Below are 20,782 nucleotides of genomic sequence, written 5' to 3' on the forward strand. Positions count from 1 at the left end.
GTGCCGTCACTTCCTGCCCAGCGGCGGCCGTGTCCGGGCCGCTCGCCGTTCCCTCAGCGGCCGCCGCTCGGTTCCTCGCTCCCGGCCCGCGGGGCCTGCGCGGCCCGGGGAGCAGCAGCGGGGCGGCGCGGGGCTCCCCGGGGCTCCTCTTTCCGCTCGCGGCCGCCGCAGCGCTGAGCCCGGCGGGGCCCCGGCCGCGGCCCCCGGCAGCGGGGCGGCCCCCGCCCCGAGGCAGGACGATGCCGGTGAAGAAGAAGAGGAAAGCCGCGGCGGGGGCGGCGGCGGCGGCGGCGCAGGACGAGGCCGGCCTCAAGAAGTGTAAACTCGGCAGGTACCGGCGGGGCGGGGCGGGCCAAGGCGGCCGCTTGTGGCCCTCAGCACGCCTCAAAACAAAGTCAAGACATTCTTCGTTAATAAATTCCAGAGCCTGAAGGATCTCGAAGCATTTTGTTGATCAAAATGCGTAGAAAGGCCATTAATATCTGCAGCGTTTTTATTAATACCATGGTACTTACCGCACTCTATAGATACCTTAAAGGAGGCTGTAGCGAGGTGGGGGTTGGTCTGTTCTCCCACGTGCCTGGTGACAGGACGAGGGGGAATGGGCTCAAGTTGCGCCAGGGGAGGTTTAGGTTGGATATTAGGAAGAACTTCTTTACGGAAAGGGTTGTTAGGCATTGGAATGGGCTGCCCAGGGAAGTGGTTGGGTCACCATCCCTGGAGGTCTTTAAAAGACGTTTAGATGTAGAGCTTAGTGATATGGTTTAGTGGAGGACTTGTTAGTGTTAGGTCAGAGGTTGGACTAGGTGATCTTGGAGGTCTCTTCCAACCTAGACGATTCTGTGATTCTGTACCTGAAAGGGCCATTAGCATGATAAAGCATTGGCATGGTGTAGCAGGAGCTTCCAGCACAGCTTTCCTCAGGAGCTGTATGCCTCCTTAACCTATTAGACCTTTCCAAGTATGTCAGTAAAATAGTGGTTACGACAAACATCCTGAGGACATAAGAATACAAAAGACTTACGAAATCAATGCTATGGGAATGGCTATTGCAAGAAACTGTGGCGTATGCCCTTCCTCATAGGTTGACCTTAGAGGTTGAGGTTAGAAGTCACAAGGCTTTTATCTTGTTATGACTGATCATTTTGGATAGCTGTTCTGGAGCTCACTTTTTGCACTTGTTAATGAGCTTTTAGTTTCAGTCTAAGTTTATTCACAGCCAGTGCTCGATAACCTTTCTTGTGTCAACATTATCATAGAATCATAGAATATCCCAAGTTGGAAGGGATCCACAAGGATCACTGAGTCATCCTTTATCTAAAGCTTCTTCCTCATGGTTCTGCCTCCAAGTGCATTTGGAGTGAGTGCTTGTGTTTTCTTGTGCTTTTTTTAAATTAAACAAGCCAAATTTTTCTGGTTTGTAAGAGATTTTCAGTTTCCTTGCCCATCCTAGCCCTTCTCTGCAGCTGTTGCAGTTTCAGTTCATCTTTCTTGAGTGTTGCTGACCAGAACTTTATTCTAACTTCTTTTGACTTGACAAAATCCTTTGGAAGCTTTTTTTTAAATAAAAAGCTTTGCATGAAAGTCACTGGTTGGACAAAAACTATGAAGAAAATGAAACTCACTGTTAGCTGGTAACAAAATGGTAAAGAGACGAGTATTTTTAATATAGCATTTTTATATAGCTATATAATGCTAATATTTTTTAAATAAAAACTGATTACAAATGGATATGTGGGTGTATATACTGGGTGAAAGCATCAAGCAAAAGTATGGCTCTCTTTCTAGTGACTTGTGTTTTTAATGGCAGTTTAATGGATGGTTGTCTGTGGTACATCTTTAATTGCAGCTTTCAGCACATATGGCCTCATCTTAGAAAGCGCTGCTTTTCCTCCTAGTGAAGCTTAAAGCAATACATGGGAGGTGTTAATTTGCACCTCATTCTTAGAAATTTTAGCATGTTGTAAAAGTATGTAATGTGTATTGAGAGGAGAGTGCGTTGTAAAGGTGCTATAACTCACTGAGCAAAGATGCTTTCATGAGCCAGTGTTTTTACTGGAAGAAATCAGTTCTTTTCTCTATTCTTTCAAAGAATAACAAATTTAAAAAAAAAAATCGCTTCCTAGGCAAATGAGATTGTATGCCACATAAGGAAAATAATGTGGGGGGTGGGAGCTGCCTTTGTGGAGCAGTTTTGGTCCTTCCATAGATTGCATATTGCTATTCTGGTGTGTGTACTAAACAGCTATAGAATTTAGAGATTTAGTTACATGTTTAATGTAAACAAACTGACTGAATTTTCTTTCCAAATTTGGATGCCTAAATATAAATAGCCTGACTTTTATGTATGTCAAACTCTGCAGCTCCTGTTGACCTAAATTGGATCTGTGCATATTCAGCACCCTTGAAGATCATGCTGCTTATTAGAGACCTGACTTTAAACGCCTGTATATATAAATATAAGCAGATAATGGAGCATTTGAATTACTGAGCAGTGGTGTTTTAAGTGTCTGCATGTGGGGGTTTTGGCTTAATGTCTACAAGGTGACAATATTCTGGCAGTTCAGAAGAAGTAATATTTGCAGTAAGTTGGACTATGAGAAGGTTGCGTTTCAAGGTAACTTTCTGTTCCAACAAATGTTGAAATAGGATGACTGACAGTTGTCTCTTAACAGATTCAGCTTTTTTATGTATATTGACTTTGTGAAACAGTTTACCTAGTTTGAACTAATAATAAACACTTAGAATTTAATTTGATTTCCCATTTCTCAAAATAACACTTATTATTCTTGTGTTTCTCTAAGCTATTGCAGATCACAAGCCTCTGGTAAAGTAATAAGTGGAGAGGAACACTTTTCAAGCAAGAAGTGCCTAGCTTGGTTTTATGAATATGCAGGTAATAATGTAGTGTGTTGATAATTAAAATTACATGGCTTTTTTTAAAACAAACTAGCACATCATATTATTTGCACTTTGGTTTTTGTGCTCATGTAGACATAAAAGGTATGTCCATATTCACCTCCTTATAAAACGCACTTAAATTGTTAGTAAAAGCTATAGTAATTCTCAGTGTTTGTTTTTCTATATTTTTCTCTTCTTTCCTCTCTGCTTTATAATTTACTGTGATGTTCTTCAAAATGAAATAACTGGTACTGCACTTGAACTGAATGATTCTGCTTCTGATTTTAAAAGGACAGTGAGAGTTTGGACAGAAGTTGCCTTCAGTAAATATCCAGTGTATACTGCAGTTTATTTACTAAACTGTTACTCCATTTAACTATATGCTTAGAAATTCTGGATCTGTGAACTGTTACTAGTTTCTTGTCTAGTCACTAGTTGAAGTGACTAAATAATTGGAGACTAAAACTCGTTATTGGCCAGTTCTCCATATGAAATGATTTATCTGCCAGGAATTGGTTTGGGCATGTGAATCAGAACTGATACCTTGCTGGCAGTCTTTCCAGAGTAACGAACTACTCTTGGTTCTAGTAATCTACTTTCTAATTTGCATTTGAGGCATGCTCTTTTGGAATCAGTCTTTCCTGGGAAAATTTTCCTTTCAGTTTTGTTGATTTCCTTCATATAAAGTTTGTAGGCATTGAGTTACCTGCACATAATTTTATTTTTTAATGCCTATAAATGTTCTTGTTGAATCAAGAACTGGCTGTACAAAATTATACATGTGACATATTTAGATTATCGGTTAACTAACATTTTTTAGCATAAAATAGGTTTCCAGTGAAATTAGACACAGTTAAATATATATATTTACATATACTCAGCAAGTAGAGAAATGAAACCTTTGTACTAAGAGTGTACCTCTGTGTACATACAGTACATAATGTCTGAATTGTATACATGATTTCTGCGCCAGAAAACTGATTCATATTTTGACGTCATTACCAGAGAACTGTTCTGCGTGTGTAATAATTCATAATTACTTCATACCTTAAACTTGCAGGCTGTTTAACATGTTCTATATAAGGGCTTTGTTTTGCCTTGTTAAGCTAGGTTAAAAAAAATAATAATTGTGCAACGTTTTTAAAGAGGTAAGCATTCGTGATCTTAAATGCCAGTTGTTTTATTTTCCTGTAATACTAGTCATTCTCGATACCTTTTTATTTAGCATGTTCTTATCTCACAGTGAATGATTATTTTAAGTATGTTATCCGCACTCCTGAAAAGAGTTCTGCTTAGAGTAACAGCAGATGTAGATGAAGGGGAGACGGATATCGTCAAGATTTTTTTTTTAAAAAAGAGGGCTTTCTGTCTAACTAGCAACATTTGCTGAAAATATCACAGGATGGTATTTTGGTGTGGAACACATAGCCTTTAACTTTTACATAGGTTCATACTCACTAAAACCATGTTAACAAAATGATCCAAAATACATCAAAATAGAATGTCAGCAAGCCTTTTGATAATACTTGGATGCTGAGCAGGAGTCATTTTTGTAACAGGCTCAACAGAAATAACGGAAACCAGAGGGATTCAGAGATACAACTGATTGCACAATGTGTCCGTATGTGCTCTTTAAATATGCTGTATTGCTGCTTTTTGGAAGCATTCTTTGTATTAAAAGGGAAAAGTGACAGCGTAAAACTAACTGTTGTGGCCCCAGTCAAGGTAATTTCAATATAGTCAAGATTTTTTTCTGCTTTATACATGGTTAACATGCGTAGCATTTTTCTGACTTACCACTCTCCCCATATTATTTAGCATCATAAAGAATTTAACATAATAATTATTAGATTCCTCCTCTGCTGTGTTAGTGTAAACCTGTAATGCTAACATGGTTGAAAGAGTAATATCCATAACAGTAACTCAGACAGAAATAGAGGTTTTTGTTGTTGTTAGAATAACTATATGAAGAATGTTATTTTTAGAGTAGAGGTACTCATGGATTTTTGCTGTGTCAATGTGAAGCTCACCGGAGGCTTATGAAAACTCACATAAGCAAAATAAAATGTCTGCTGTTCTAGGGAGGTAGTTCACAACAGTTCTGTTTTAGTTTTGCTTATAGTCCATACTATTTTTTTTAGGTAATGCACTCACCTCCAAGTTGCAACTGATGTAATGGTTCTAACACAATAGTTACTTCATAGAATAATTAATTGTTTTTAAAGATAGCTTATATGAAATGTAGTCTAATTCTTGTGTGTAACCCTTGCAATGATGCAATTCAAATGTTACTTACATTTCATCGGATGTTACTTATATTTCAGTCTGGTTCTTTTTGTTTTGAAGGTCCTGATGAAGTTGTGGGGCCCGAAGGAATGGAAAAGTTCTGTGAAGACATCGGTGTTGAGCCTGAAAATGTAGGTTTCTACAATACTAGCAACCCTTTAAAAGGAGTTACTGGATTAGTAGATTTAGTTCTGTATACAAATCTTAACTTCAGTAAGCAAAGTGCTGTGTATCTTGCTACGTTTAGGAGTTGTTCTAAGATTGTCTGAATACATTTGTTTGTTTTATTGTAGTAGTACTTTCATCTTCAGAAATTTAAATTTAAGGGCATGATTGCACATGGCTGAATTACTAGTTTATTACTAGCAAGTAAAGTGCAAGCATGTACAATTGCTGGAATGTTTAAATGCTTGGAATTTTCTTCACTGGCATCTAGAAATCAGTCTTACATATTAACTCCTTTTTCTCCTCTTGTTTGTTTTCCCCTCCAGATTATTATGTTAGTTTTAGCCTGGAAGCTAGAGGCTGAAAGCATGGGGTTCTTTACCAAGGAAGAATGGTTAAAGGGGATGACTTCGTTACAGTAAGTGTTTGTTGGTTTTTTTGCACATATAATAGACTGTTCAATTTTTCTTTATACCAGTAGCATAATGATTCTTGCCCTCAGTTTTGTGTACATTGGCAGTAAGACACAGAACCTCTTGGTTTTGGGGTCCGGTCTCAGTCACCAACTGGAAATAACTGGTGTGTTTCATCAGATTGTGAATCCAATGCATTCACTCAAAGTTTTGTCTAACGTTAATTAAATCAGGCTTTGGTGGCTTCTCATTATTAGAAAAAGGTACGTTACAATACCAGACTAGCTATCATACACATGTAAGCAGATCTGGAGATCTCCGTGAACATCTCAGCATTGGTATTCTGAGAAGTTTGTTGCTGATTTCCAGGCTGTATAGATAAGGACTGTTGATGATAATCTTCATTCATTACTGTTATTTATTGGATACAGGTCAGAAGCAATGCTTAATGCACAGGTAAAATAACACTTTTTTTGATTTATAAATGCACTTCTCACATCATTCAGTGAGCAGGAATTTTTGGTGAGATTATATTCTGGCTAAAGAGCGTGATTCATAAAACTAATCTGCTTTGGTGAGGCTTGGTTCAGCCATCGTGTTTTGTTTGTTCTTCATGAAACATGATACATGAGTGTTTTTAAGGGTGACTTCTTATGATACTGCATTCAATTAAATTTGGATGCGTGAATTTTAAGATGCAGTGTGTAAATGGGTATAACTGAGTCACTTCTCTGAAGTACTTAATTTTTACGCCCAATTGGAAGGCTTCAAAAGTCAGCCAGGCTAGTGAGAAGGTAAGCACAAAAATGCGTGGTCTGGCAGCTCCTCAGAGCCAATACTGTAGATTGAATTTCTATCTAATAATCTGCTGTAGCTAGGAATATTCATTTCAAGACTAGAGCTCGTTATGCTTCAGATTTAATGCGTTTGAGGAAATACGGTACTGATGTGCACTTTTATATAAACGAACATGTAATCAGAGCAACTGCTAAGCCTAAACAGTTACTCAGGGGAAGCAAAACAATACAGGTTGTGCTAGTCATAGGCTTGTAGACTAAGCATCTGGATAAAGCTGTGACCTTCATATGAAGGAACTGAAGACTGAATACCTTAAAAAGAGCGTAAGTCTGTAGGCTTGAACTGTTGAATATTCAGGGGAGGGAGGGGAAATCTATTTTCCTGTGATAAATTTGACAAATCTTTTCAGAGAGAAGGATTTACACTTAAAGCAATAGAGTATTATTACATTCTTGCACAGCATTGTTTCAATTTTGCATGAAGAAATGACGTTAGAATGCGTTAAAAGCCCCATGTGTGTTCTAAGTCTGATTTATATTACAGAATCCTTATTCCAAAATATGTGGAATTCCGCATAATGTAAGTGCATGAACAGTGCTGGATGGAATTCAGCTCCAGATTAACAAGTGTGGTTTGTGTGCAGGAGCTGGATTTCTTAAGCTCTTTTTGTAAACTTTGGAGATCCAGCCAGTGTAGTGGAGCCTAGGGAGGTACTCAGTGTGTGCTAAAGCCTTGTGACTGGTCACCCAAATTGCTTTTAAGGGTTTCTTCACTAGAGCTCTGTGAATGGCAACACCTAAAGCGCAAGACACCTAAATCTGAAGTCTTACCTACATTTAGATGCCAACATTGGGTGCTTGAATCTTAGTGACCACCAAAATTTGTGGTTTTTAACCTGTAGCTTTCTGATATGCTGATGAGATTTCCTCTTCAGAGAGGAGGAAAAATAAGTATGAGATACACCATCAAAAATGAAGGTGGCTCAGGCACTAAACGGCAGCTTATCAGACTTCAGTACAAAAGAGAGGATTCCAGTATGTTGTGTTGGTAGCGTGAATCCTGTCCTGTATATATATATGAAAACTGGTTGTCTGAAACTCTTCTTGTAGTTGGCAGAGTACCTCAGGTGGGCAGTTTGTTTCACCTTAGGATGAAATGAATAGCCCTCAGCAAGGGGCTGTTTATCTACACTTGCATTGGAGGCTGAATAACTTGAACTTGAGCATTTAACCCTTGGTATCTGACAAATAGGTGAGAGGTGTGCTCATGTATTTGTCAGATGTGGGCTGTATAGGCCTACGAAATAAAACACCTAGGTATAAAATGAAGGTCAAGAAAAAAGGATTAAAAATCATGATTTTATTAAATTCCCCATTGTTCGAATTAGCTAAATGCAAACAAACAATTCCTTGTGTAAGGAAGTGAGGCTTTAGCAGATGTTTTCTCTGAGTACTTCTCTTTGGCTATTGTCTGAACCGTAGATTTTTAGCAAAATCTTACATTAAACATCTTTGGAAAACAAGAGGCCAGGTAAAGGGGAGAGAGACAAAATATATCCCAACTGTGGGAAAGACCTCTCTGTTTTTAGGTACAAGAGAAGTCAAAGGGGAGCGGGAGGAGGGTGTACAGGGTAGGAAAGCCAGGTTTGTAATTTGTCTGTTTGCAATTATTAGTAGAAACTTATATGGGTTGTTTTTTCTTGAAAACCTAATACCAGCTCATTTTCCACTTTTGAATTTTTGTAGCTATTGCCTTTCTTTTTCTTTGTTGCTGGGCTAACGCAAAGTATTGTGTAAATACTTAGTGTATGCTTTAGTCTGATTTCTGGTCTCCAGACCTGTAGATCAGTTGATGTAACAAAATCTTTGCATTGTCAGGACATGGGGGGAAAAAATGCACCTTTGCTCTTTAAGCTGATACTTCCTTGGGCCTCTCCATGCTCCAGTTACTACATAAAACCTAAATTTCAGAGGATCCTGTCTCAGAACATGAAGAAGGCAAGATAATTTATTTCCTTTCCTCCCTTAGGAGGGCTGAATGATTGTCAGGGAGAGGGGGGGAATGGCTTGTAGATTCAAAGACCATTCAAACTACTTATACATTACCATTACTAGATGCTTTTAGTTTAATGTTTGTATTCCTCTTAATTTTTCTTCCTAATTGAAGAAAAGACAAGCATGTGTGAATAAACATGGGAATATTTGAGTAGGAGATTCTCTATCTTTACTCTGCCCATGTCACCTATGCCTCAAACGAGCTCTCTACCTCAATAGAAAAGAAAATAGGACTGCTTTGTGATGCTAATTTAAGTTCTGTGTTATATATAGGGATATGAAGAGAATACAGTAAGCTAATGTCATTTTGTTGTTCTTGAGGTAGCTTTTAATACTGTTTTCCATCAAAGCCAGTTTGAGAATTCGTATCTTTTTTTCTTGTCTCTGTACAGCAGTTTGCTGTCACTTTACTTGTGCTAGTTAAAAGGCTGTTGTGGCTTTTTTTTTAGTTAGGAAAATGATTCTGGGTGATCTCAGTCATCTTGTTGATGGTGCAGCCACCCAAATGGCTGTATTAAAAAAAAAAGTTTGACTACTCCTTAGTGCACTGGTGTGAAGAAAATCACTGCCTGGGTGTGGGAGTGCCTTAAATGGCTTGAAGAGATTTGTCCCTGCAAATCCTGAGAGTAGCGCATGTCTGAATGTGATCCCGTTTAACTGCTCAGCTTTAAATAGGTTGACAATAGCTCAAGAGTCTTGAGACTTGATAATTAGCACAGTTTCACACTAATTATATCAAGAAAATCACTTGTTACAATACCTATTACCAATAGTACAGTAGACAGTAAGTTTTAATTTGTATTTAAATCTATGAATATCTGAGGAACTTTAACAGAATATTTTGTAGGAAGTGTAGATATACTGAAACTTGTGTGGATCCATATTAGTAAGTTAAATAATCTCAGTCAGGTTACCTTTCACAAAATGCTTGCTAAGCCTACTGTAAGTAACTTGCCTATTTTGCTGGTACACAAGCTGCATAATCACCTGGATATGTGTTAAGTAGTAGACTTCTACTCAAACATAGGCAGGTACTGCAGTATGAAGGTCTGAATGCAGAAAGAAGAGATGTTACGCTATAAGGTCATCTCATTTTATACTCATGGTAATGTTTTAAGGGTTTAAGGATACAACACTGAGACCAATCACGTAGTTGAAGACAGGGAAAACATCTTCAATTTTACCTAACTTTTTTTGAACAATGGTTCTTTTCAACTTGATATATTTTTCCTTATTGTAAAATGTTAGCTCTTGTCATTTAACTATGCAGCCTGATTAGCTAATAGCTTTATTTATGTAACACTGACCTTAGTTTGGACTTGGGGCTGCTGGAGTCTGTAACAAAAAGGCTCCACCAGCTCAGATTGCTACATCTCTCTCCTTGCAGCTCTTCTGATAGAGACAGCCATAGGTGCACGCGCAGGCTAGCAGAACGGAGGATTAGGAAGCACAGCAGCAGTGCAACATCTTAGCAATGTGCTGCAGTACTCCTGAAGTGCCCTTAGCTGTGGGCCTGTGTTGCAAGTCCAGAAGGAGCTGTGAAAGATGCAGTGTTCTCAGAGAGGCAGGCTGCCAGCAGAGGGACAGGTGCACCAAAGGAAATACTTATGCACATTGCATCTTCCCTGTGTTAATGAAATTATAGTTTCTGTCACACAAGACAAGGTGGAAGTTTTTTTTTACTCAAAGCAGCCATTATCTTATAAAAATAAAATATGATTGTAGTATAACACCTATTCTCCTGAGTGAGCCTTTCCTGGAGGATTTACAGGTGTAAGTTACGTTCTCCAGTGCTAGTGTTGGCGAAGCTAACAGATTTTTTTTTTTATTTGGAAACAGAAGTCCTTGCTAAATAAAAATACATGAAGACCTTTATGTCTGGGATTTGAAATAATTTCTGGGCCTAAAAAAGTTTTTTTTTTTTTCTGGCGAAGGGTTTTCATGCCAACTAGCAGACCTGTAAATTGTAGTACAACCTTGTGTTTTCTGTTGAATAGCTACTGACTAGTCCAGGTGATAGGCTTATCAGGGCTTGCATTTATCAGCCATAAACCACTCTCAGGCCTCTGTAAGCTTTGCAAAGTGCCTCCTCAATCCTGCCAGTCATAAACATGTACAGTCTTGAAGTGTGTTTTACTGTTTTTTTCAGAGGTACGTGGAAGAGAATCCAGCTGTAAATAAGGATTTTGCGTATCAACTTAAAGTACACTGAATACTCTTGTCTCCAAACTTTCAGAATGATTGGAAGATAAAATAGTTATGGATATTAATATAAACTGCAGAGTATGGCACAGAAAGACTATTTGAGAAGTAAAGCTGAGACTGTGATATGTTGCTGCGAAATTATTTTTTTAAAACTTGCTTATAGTATAGAACCCCAGCATTCATCGTGTCAGTAAAATATTGAACATGTTCAGTGTTCAAGTCACTTTCATAGTATTATTACTGTAAGCCTGACAATTGCATTTTGGTGATTTTAATTGTTTTACATTTCCTGGAATGGTTCAAATGTTTTGTTTTGAAATTCTAACACATTTTCCTTTATTTTAAGGTGTGACTGTACAGAAAAGTTACAGAGTAAATTTGATTTCTTGCGGTCACAATTGAATGACATTTCATCGTTTAAGAATATCTACAGATACGCCTTTGATTTTGCAAGGGTAAGACTACTGGAGTGTTAAAGAACTTCTAGTTTTACTTATTTAAAGAATTTGTACTTGAGTGGTTTTTGTGCTTTCTTTATTTGACCTTAGGACAAAGACCAGCGAAGTCTTGATATCGATACTGCAAAATCCATGTTAGCTCTTTTGCTTGGAAGAACTTGGCCACTGTTTTCAGTATTTTATCAATACCTGGAGGTACACGTTTCCTTGACTTCTTGGTTGATGGCATGCTTGTTGGGCTGTTCTGTGAAAAGATTTCAGGATTTGTGTTTGGATCAAGAATGTATCTGTATTTCTTCTTTTCCCTTGCTCAGGCTGCTTATGAAGTTGTGCTGTGCTTGTATGCATCACTGTGCCCCACTCCCCTTCTCTCAAAAAAGACAGCTAAAATTCTATATTAATTAGGCTATAAAGGTAAAATTAATAGCATCTTGGTCTCTCCAGCTTACACCTGTGCTGAACTTCAAGTTTGCTTAGTGTAGGTGTGATATGACGGTAACTAAAGCTGTGGCTGGCTCTGGAAGATTTTGCTCAGCTATAAGCAACTTGGTAGTGTGGATGTGCGTACATTGAGGAGCATGCTTGGCTTGATACTATTCCCTGGCTTCAAATCAGTATTAACATCAGAAAGCGCATGTCCGTATGATCATGCTATATGTACTCTGGAGAAAAGATTTCTGTGGTTGCTCATTCTAGAAACATCTTAACTAAGCACGCCCCGCTTCAGGGCAAAATGAAAATTTGCCCATTTTTAAAGCATCAGAGCAGTGAATTGATTCCTTGGTATTTCAATCTTGCTCTGATCTTCTTTCAAGAAGCTATTTTATGTTGTTCTAGAACTACCAAAATGTACTGTGTAGTAAAAAAGTTGGAAAAACAAGGGAATAGTAGCCATTGTTATCCGTTGAATTGTTTATTAGGAACTGACAGAAGGTAAAATGAGAGAAACTAGAAATAATATGAAGCATTGTCAGATGTCATTTGACATTTCCAGTGTTTTAAAATTAAATTGTTTTCCCTAGCAATCGAAGTATAGAGTTATGAACAAGGATCAGTGGTACAACGTGCTAGAGTTCAGCAGAACTGTCCACGCAGATCTTAGCAACTATGACGAAGATGGTGCATGTAAGTATTCATAACTTTGTTCATTCTACTATTATTTTTAGTATTTTCAGTTGGCATATAACATTAGTACATTCAATTCCTGTAACAGAAACAATACTGTAAGGTATAAAATAATTCTTCAACAATACATAGAAAAACTGTCCTGATAGTCACACTTTCAAACTGCAGATACTAATTTTGCTAATATAGCAGAAGCATGCTGGCGTACTTGAGTGAACTTGTATCCAGTTTAAGGATCCAGTATAGAGACTTGCTAGATGAAACTGTAGACTTGGAAACAAAACTATAAACAGCAAACTTGTATTTCGCTATATATATAATAAATTCTTGTTAAATTAGGAAGTCGTCTAACTACTAATACGTGATAAATGGCTTATGAGGATGAATCTCCACTTAGTTGATAGTCAGTCCTACTGTAGCTGAATTGCTTTAGGCATCCCATCGTGTTCTTTGTTTTTTAATTATGTGCAATTCTGAAAGGTCTAACAAGAAGGAATTGTCCTGTTTTAGAATATAACCTTATTTTTTGTGCTTTCCATTCAGTTCAGTGCACCTGTCAAGTGTCAGGAACATTTTTTTCATAGTTCTGTGCATAGCATTACTCATGCACCTCTTGCCACCTTTGGACTAAAGTGATTGTAGGCATATTTGGATGTTCATAACTATTTGGCTATAGTGGTTGACATAGATGTTGCCTAGACTAACGGTTTTAATCATCATACGTTAAGAGGAAATGTTTGAAAGACACTGGTAAATATAACACCAAGTTTTGTCCATTTGCAGGGCCTGTACTTCTGGATGAATTTGTTGAATGGCAAAAAGTTCGTCAAGCGTCATAGCAAGAATTTAAAAGAAAATGCAAGTTTTTTGGTGCCCGCCTGTACACAAACTAATGAGAAAAACAAAGGATTGCATTTTCATTCTTATGAAAGACTTTACAGTAATTTTTTTCCTTTTTTAAGGAAGTTTTCTTGTTACATGTGATATGGGCATTGAACCACACCTCTTCTGAGACTGAAAGTTGGAGTTCTTGTTTTGAGTCTTATGTTTATAGCATTTATTTCAGAACAATAAAGATTCAGATTTGTGACAAAGGCCTAAAAGTGAAGAATGTCCCTTGAATGTGAGTGTGGTGTCTATTTTTAAAACCAAATCTTTAAGATTATCTTTCTCGGAAGTGCCCTTTGCTATGAATTGTTGAGACCTTAAAAATGCTTAACTGGCACTGTCGCTTGCTGATTGGTATGATAGTCTTGTGCAACAAATGTTAGAAAGAATGACTAATTATTTGAGCCCTGGGTGGGGGTGTGCTGTATATTAAGTATCGGTCATGGGTTGTACCACAACTTTCAGCTCCTTGTGGAGATAAAGGCCTTAAACTCTTCTGTTTTGTTCAGTACCCACCCAGTGGCACGGCGTTTAATGGCAGACACTTTTTAAGCAGAAAGGTGTAGGGCATATGGCTCTACAAGCAGAACAGCTGAAAACAAGTTGCCTGTACTTCAGATGACAAAGAGATACTCTGTGGTGCAGAAAAGCAGCTTCAAATTTTTACTGCAGTTTAGACTTTGGATTGCTTTGTATAAGAAGTGCAATTTATATTTTAAAAGGGAAATCTGGAAAGACTTGGCTTCAAGCTTTGCTTCTTTTGCGTTTTGGACCGGAAGCATTCACAGCATGACTTTTATCTCCCTGGAAGTTTTTCCGTGATTTGAGAGACTATTAAATCATCCAGTTTTGACCTGTATATAACAGGCTAATAACTTTTACCCTGTTATTCATGTATTGAGTCCAATAACTATTGTGATTGCCCCTTTTAGGCACTCAGTATTTGTGGCAACCTTTAAATACAGTAGAAGTTTGTCACTTTACCTTTCTGCACAGGAAGCTGAATGCCATCCTTGAGAAGGAAAGGGATTTTAATAAGTAAATGTGAGAAACCAAAATAGAAGGAGAGAATGAAGCATTTGTAACTTCTACTTTACTGTATAATTATATTATTTAGACTGTGATAATGCCGTGAGACTCCAGTCAGTGATCAAGGCCTCATTGTGCCAAATACTTTAGCAGCTTGAAATAAGAATAGACAATGTAAGATAGGCATGACTTGAAGATCTTTGCCTCAGGGAAATGACTTCTGTTTTGCACATCCCTTATTCAGACTAACAAGCATGAGTTTTCCTGTCACTAAGGAAAGCTTTATTCCCAAGATGATGGATTTTTTTTTTTTACAGTGGGACTTGGGGGGGAAGGGTAATGAGAAGGCAAGAAATAGCAGAAAGAAGTGGGACAAAGTAATTGTGTGCCCACGCTCTCATTCTACTAGGGGATCACCTTTGCTACTTACTCTCCAAAGCTGCTTGCTGTCGGGGCTGCAGGTGGTAGTGCTGGTCAGTGGTGTTCCCTGAGCCATTCTGCAAAGTCACCTGATAGTGCAGTTGAACCTTAGAAGTTTTTGGTTCTGCCCAATCCAAAAGAGCTTTGGGAAGATGAAGGGGTGGGGAAGGGAGGGAGGAACAGTTGAGATGCTGGCAGATCACTGTGCTTGTTGTACAGTGGCTAGTGTCTGTGCGCATGCAGACACATGCGCTATAGCCGTTCTAAATATCTTTCCACCTTTTTTAAGGAAAGTACTTAATTTTAAACCTCATGTAGACTACAACAGTTCTCTTAAGTATGTTACAAGTTGTCCATTTGCATTGCTGATAATTCTGATTTCACCCATAACAGAGTGCCTTTCATTTGGAAATTGCCCTAATCTACAGTAACTCAGTGCCAGAATGAGAGTAACTTCAAGAATCCCAAGATCAACTGATAGGGTAAAATCCTAAGATGCACAGGATAAAGATATGCCAATTGACTTATTTCTAGGGAAGTCCTGCTATATATTAAATCTCTGCAAGGACACTGTTTCTGAAATGACTTTCTAAAATTCACTTCAATGACTTTCCTTGCTTAGTATGTTCCTGTCATAACTGGGAGATTCTCTTTCCCAGTGTTGAAATAAAGGTTAGAAAGTGAACATTTTATAGTGTGATGGGGGGGTGGGGAGAAATAATCCTTTTTTTTTTTTTTAGGTAATTGCGAACTGTTGTGAATTCAATTTAAACCAGTTGGTTCTAGAGGATGGTATTAGTGTCTAACAGTAGGAGTGATGCATCTACCAATCCAACATAGTCAAGTACTTACCATTAAGGTGTAAGACACTATGTGATGTATCATTTGTATCTCTGTTAAGGTTTTATCAGTATTCCTATAATAAATCCATGTTTCAGGGATTTATAACTTGGTTGTGTGTGTGATTGAAAATCATCAGTTACTGTAAAACTTTGACTGGGAATGAATGTATTTAAACTACTTAAAATCAATATAGTTTTTCAAATTTGAATAAAATAGGATTTTAAGTTATGTTCTTGTGCTCTAAACTGCAATCGGATCTATTGTTTAAATGTGAACTAATGGCTTGTACAGTTTCATTGTGAGCTGGTCACTTTTATTAGCTATCTTTTATTAAATCACCTTACAGCTTAATGTGGATATGTGCCAAAAACTGTCATTTTTTTGTTTTCATGCACATCCACAAGCCAAAACTGGCTTCAGTTAAATGCTTTCTTTAGCCTTTAAATTTTAATTTTCCTTTGCTCAGGTGCATTTTAGTCTATCGAAAAAGTAACACCTTATTTTCAACTTCTTATGATGAAAGTTCACAGGTGAAAGATGCTGCCATAGCTAAGACAAATAATAAAAGCGAAGGTGAAATGTCTTCCAAAAGTAAATCATAGTGGTGTCTACCTTGATGTTAACAACTTCGCTTTAATCTCACTTTCGTTTCTTGGTATTAATTCTCCCTAACATACTAAATTTTTCTAAGTTCTTAGACAACTTACAGTTTTGGTTTTTTTAATCTGAAAACACCCACCTGTTCATGGAAAAAGCCATACTGGTAGATCAGAATGTAATATTTCTTCTATGTAAAAATGTGATTTTGAATTAAACAGTCATGTATGTTTACCTGTGTCTTTAACTGTAACTGTAGTTTTGATCCAGTTTATCTTTACTGTTTAAACATCTAATTCTTTACTAATGGCTGTAATTTCACATTTCTATATAGTGGAATTAGGATTTTGCATTTGAGATGTAGATACAAACTTGGTACCAATCACAGATCCCCTCAGAAGGGGACCCTGTAGTCTTATGTTTCAGTTAAGTTTTTTCATATCTTTCTAAGCTTTGAGCAGATATATTGATATTGACTGAAAAAAGTTGCAAAAGGGACCATAAGACTAATGTTTCTGATGTTCTGATTTTTTTTAAGCTGGTGAACAGTTCTTTCAATGCAATGTGTACAAACTTGTACAGGTTTAGTTTTGTTAAGTATGATGAATAAAGGTGTTATGTAATAGGGCAGAAAACTTATTTTTGTCATGCTGCCTCTTTTATTTTTTTCTGTTGTGTATGTATAAGAGTTCTTAATCATTGAGAGACTTAATTCCAGCAAAATGGATCAGTCTAATTTCTAGACTGAACCTGAATTCTTTCTTTACTGTTCTGTGCACCTGCAGATACTAGAACCTGAACTATCACTGAATTGGGAACAATAACACACACCATCCTTGGTTATATCCATGTTAGTAACTATTGATAGAAGGTGAGAGTCTTGATAATTAACTGTCATGAATTTTGCTCTGGGTCAGCTCTGTTCCAACAACCTGTTGCAATGCATGTGAACGAAGAGGATGAAGTTCTTTCGCTCCCCCTTGTCTTAGATCATTGATCTGTTTATGTTTTGTGTCAGCACAATGGGCACAACTTTGTGTCTGGGTATTGGGCACAAGCTAGAACACAGGAGGTTCCTTCTTCAGGAAATTTATTATTTCTTTTTTTTGTGCAGGTGGCAAAGCACTGGCACAGGCTGCCAGGAGAGGCTGTGGAGTCTCCTTGGAGGTCTTCAAAAGCTGCCCGGATGTGGTCCTGGGCAGCCTGTTCTGGGTGTCCCTGCTTGAGCAGGGGTTGGGCCAGATGGCCTCCAGAGTCCCTTACAACCTCAACCGTTCTGTGATGTGTCTGGGTGTTTTCTGGTGTACTGTTCCATAGTGTCTTTCAGAGCCCATTACCGAAAGGATGAAAGCCAGCATCCTGTCATGTGTTTGAGTTAGTGCCCCTGCTTCCATACAGATGCTGCTGGTTCCATTACTTGTCACTTTCTCATTGTTGAGGTCCAGTGCCATATCTGCCTCAGGATGCCCTTCCCTCCATAAGGACCATAAGTCTTTCTCAGACCTAAGGCAAGGCCAGTTTGACTCCGCAGTTCTTTCATCCTTTTTTGATGGTGAAGTGTTTGCCTCCCTGAGTCAGAAAGGTGTTTAGGTGTACACAGTCCAGGCATCGCATCTGTAGCTACAAAACGTGGCAACTGTTCCATTGCTTCTCTTTACCCTTGTCTTCTGCATTATCCTTTCTGACTCTCTAGGAAAGAACAATTTTGTGTTAAGCATGTTAAAGACTGAATATATACTGCAAGATGATGTTGGCTAGTGCTACCTTTTTTTTTTAAACCACTTAGAAAAATGAAGTTAGTTTTACAAATTTGTGTACCACTTCATCTAGACTGCAAAATTTAATCTTGTTCATGTTTTTAGCCTAATTAATCAGAGTATGGCATTCCCTATAGGTTAGGGTCTCCCTCTTAGTTTTTCTTGTCCGGACGAAAATTACTCTTGAATAGTAACTCACCATCATAACAGTAGCAGGAGGTGTAAGTTCAGGAATGTTTTACAGGCCTCAGTAGTGGACAGAATTTTATCTCGATCTGAGTACAATTTCTTCATCCAAGTTGGTTCCAAACATGTTTCTGTTGAATGACATACTACCTTGTGTTGTTAAAATATTGTGGTTCTGTCCTCTTCTTCTACAAAATATGCTTATTCATAAAGATGGTTTAAACAAGTATTTTTCATCTTAAAGTTCTGCCCTAATTTTAAAAAAAAATTGCTACGCATCTTTTGTTGTTCTTGTTGATATGTAATTTTTATCAGCTCGCTAGTGAATTAGCGCTGATAAAAACATTTAAAGGTATTTCTGGGTGATTTAAATTCTAAGTAATACAGAACTTAATTATTTCCGTATGCTTTTCAGAGTTATATAAGTTTTATTTGCACTGTGCATCTTGTCATAACAAATTTAAGGGCTACAAAACAGTATTTCTAGCTAGTTTAAGTGAATGGTATACAAGTCAGGTGATTTAGATGATTGTTTTTTTTTAATCTTAGAACATTTCAGAAATGTTTGCTGTTGCAGTAATTTGAATTGCCTTAAAATGCAATGGTTGGCGTGACTTGTGGCCTGCTAACTGTTATGAGCTTAATGTGAAATTACATTTTGCGTTCAAAATCTGTTATCTCCAAATCCTTTTTTGAAAGCTGAAATATTACCCTATGATGCAATGCCTCTGAATAATCACTTTTAAAAGAAATATGATAAAACTTTAACAGCTAATATTATGTCCTCATCTATCCAGCCAAAATACTTTGAGCATGTGAAATTGTTGGTCAAGACACCTGCATAATTCAGAACACATCTGAAATAAATTATCTTTAATCCATGAGGAATGTAATCACTTGAACATGTATTTTACAGCAACAATAGAAAGAGTAACAAGTACGTAAGGAATAGGTCCTCTTTGTATCTGGCACTTGCTTCTGAGTTCCTCTTTTGTGTAATTTGAGGTACTGGTCCTACCTGCATGGATCTACAAAATGCAGCATATTCCCTTATTCCCTCACATGCATTTGGTTTTTGCGTAAGGGCTGGAGCAGTTATATGAAACATAGCAGTGCTGGAGTGCCACGGGCTGGGCATGAGTCATGACACTGATCTTTGATGTAAAATATAAATCTCCCTGGCACACAAGGGAAAGAATAGGAAATACTTGAAAATAAAATATGGTCACATTCTACCACTTTTCCAATCATTTCTATTGCTATTTGTTTGACTGGGGGAATGCTTTGTTCCTGTTTCAGAGTTCTAGTCTGTTTGTATACACAAGATTTTATATATAAAAATGTGTTCCATCTGGTGTTTGACCTAGGGAAAGGAGAAATAGAAAAGAGGTTTCATTCTCCTCATGTTTTCCTATGGCGCATGTATATTTGGGGGCTGCTGGATACCGCTGGTCACCTTTCTAATCTATGCAAATCCCAGATCTCTTCTGAGGGGTCTGACCTCAGTTTTAGTTTAAAGTTTTGAGAGTGAAATGCTGCACCCTTCCTGAATCTTCCAATAGGCTTGTTCAAAACCCATATACTTTCATTATACCTTTTTTCTTTTCTATTCTTTTTTCCCCTTCCCCGTGGGATGGTGATTACTGGTGTAAGGAATGAACAGCCTGCTGTGGAAAAATGCCCTCATAGAAATGGAGATGCCAAACATAACAGTGTTTCGCGGAAGACAGTAATTGTTGCTGACACTTGAGTGAACCACCAGGATACTTATGTGCCAAGACCTACCCTTAGCCTGTTTCTGTTTTAGGTTGTTTATGGAACTGTGATTTTGGGTCAGGTATTAAATTTTGCAAGGGTATTATCGTACCTATGCTGTACAACTGAGTATATGCTGCACTGAAGTTCATTAGTGTACAATTTGAAATGCTTATAGGTTTAAAGATACAGGGTTAGTTTATTATGGTTTACATACTTTTGATACGTATGGAATATGATGCATAGCTCAATGAATCACTGGTTTCTGAAATCACAGGAAAGCATCTTAAGGGTCAGTAGCTATTAGTGAACTGATTAAGCTTCAAACTGTGGCTACCTTATATAACTACTACAAAAGGAATAAATACTAATTTTGTAAACTTCTACTTTGGAACGCCAGGTGGAAGACAGGGAGTGTTCACATTCAGGTTAAATTGCTGACCAGGTTTATATGTGTATCACTTTGGGCTACAATTTGAAATGGGTGTGGAATTGGTTGTATTTCTGTTGTGCTTTTATATATATATAATTATATATATATAAATATATATATATATAAAAATATTGCAGAAACAAAGATTGCCATGCTACATTTTTCAGCCTCTTAGATTTAGAAATGATGGGGCATAGAGAAATAGAAGGAAATGTACAAAAGTGTCAGGCAGTGTATGAGATGCTTAACCTTTGGCTGGTATAGTGCATTATACAAACAAAATCATCTGGTATGAATCTTTAGATTTTGGATGTTTCCTAATACAGATGCCTAAAATGCTACACAGAGGGCCTGTTCTTAAGGTCTGGGTGTCAAAAATCATGGCACTTTTCCTTTGCACTCATGTAGCCCCTTAATAGCATTCTGGTGACTGCAAGGAAAAGGAAACCGTTTAATTGCTCAAAGTTTC

The 20,782-nt window shown here is 37.7% G+C and overlaps 1 protein-coding gene across 1 annotated transcript; it reads left to right on the forward strand.

Moving 5' to 3' along the window:
- Positions 1–162: 162 nt before the first annotated feature.
- DCUN1D5 (defective in cullin neddylation 1 domain containing 5) lies at positions 163–13,508 on the forward strand. Its single transcript, XM_035542462.2, has 8 exons — positions 163–331; positions 2,805–2,896; positions 5,248–5,318; positions 5,679–5,770; positions 11,169–11,277; positions 11,371–11,475; positions 12,303–12,405; positions 13,189–13,508. Exons 1-8 carry the CDS (start codon positions 240–242, stop codon positions 13,242–13,244), a joined length of 720 nt encoding a protein of 239 aa, XP_035398355.1. The 5' UTR covers positions 163–239; the 3' UTR covers positions 13,245–13,508.
- Positions 13,509–20,782: the final 7,274 nt, after the last annotated feature.

The sequence above is a fragment of the Cygnus atratus genome, chromosome 1 (genome assembly GCF_013377495.2).
Source record: "Cygnus atratus isolate AKBS03 ecotype Queensland, Australia chromosome 1, CAtr_DNAZoo_HiC_assembly, whole genome shotgun sequence".
Lineage (NCBI taxonomy): Eukaryota > Metazoa > Chordata > Aves > Anseriformes > Anatidae > Cygnus > Cygnus atratus.

Bases quoted from the DNA above. Each gene is read 5' to 3' on its own strand.
- DCUN1D5 (XM_035542462.2), top strand. From the start codon at position 240: ATGCCGGTGAAGAAGAAGAGGAAAGCCGCGGCGGGGGCGGCGGCGGCG. The intron at 11,278-11,370 runs GTAAGACTACTG...ATTTGACCTTAG, and splicing joins ACGCCTTTGATTTTGCAAGG to GACAAAGACCAGCGAAGTCT. The intron at 11,476-12,302 runs GTACACGTTTCC...TGTTTTCCCTAG, and splicing joins TATTTTATCAATACCTGGAG to CAATCGAAGTATAGAGTTAT.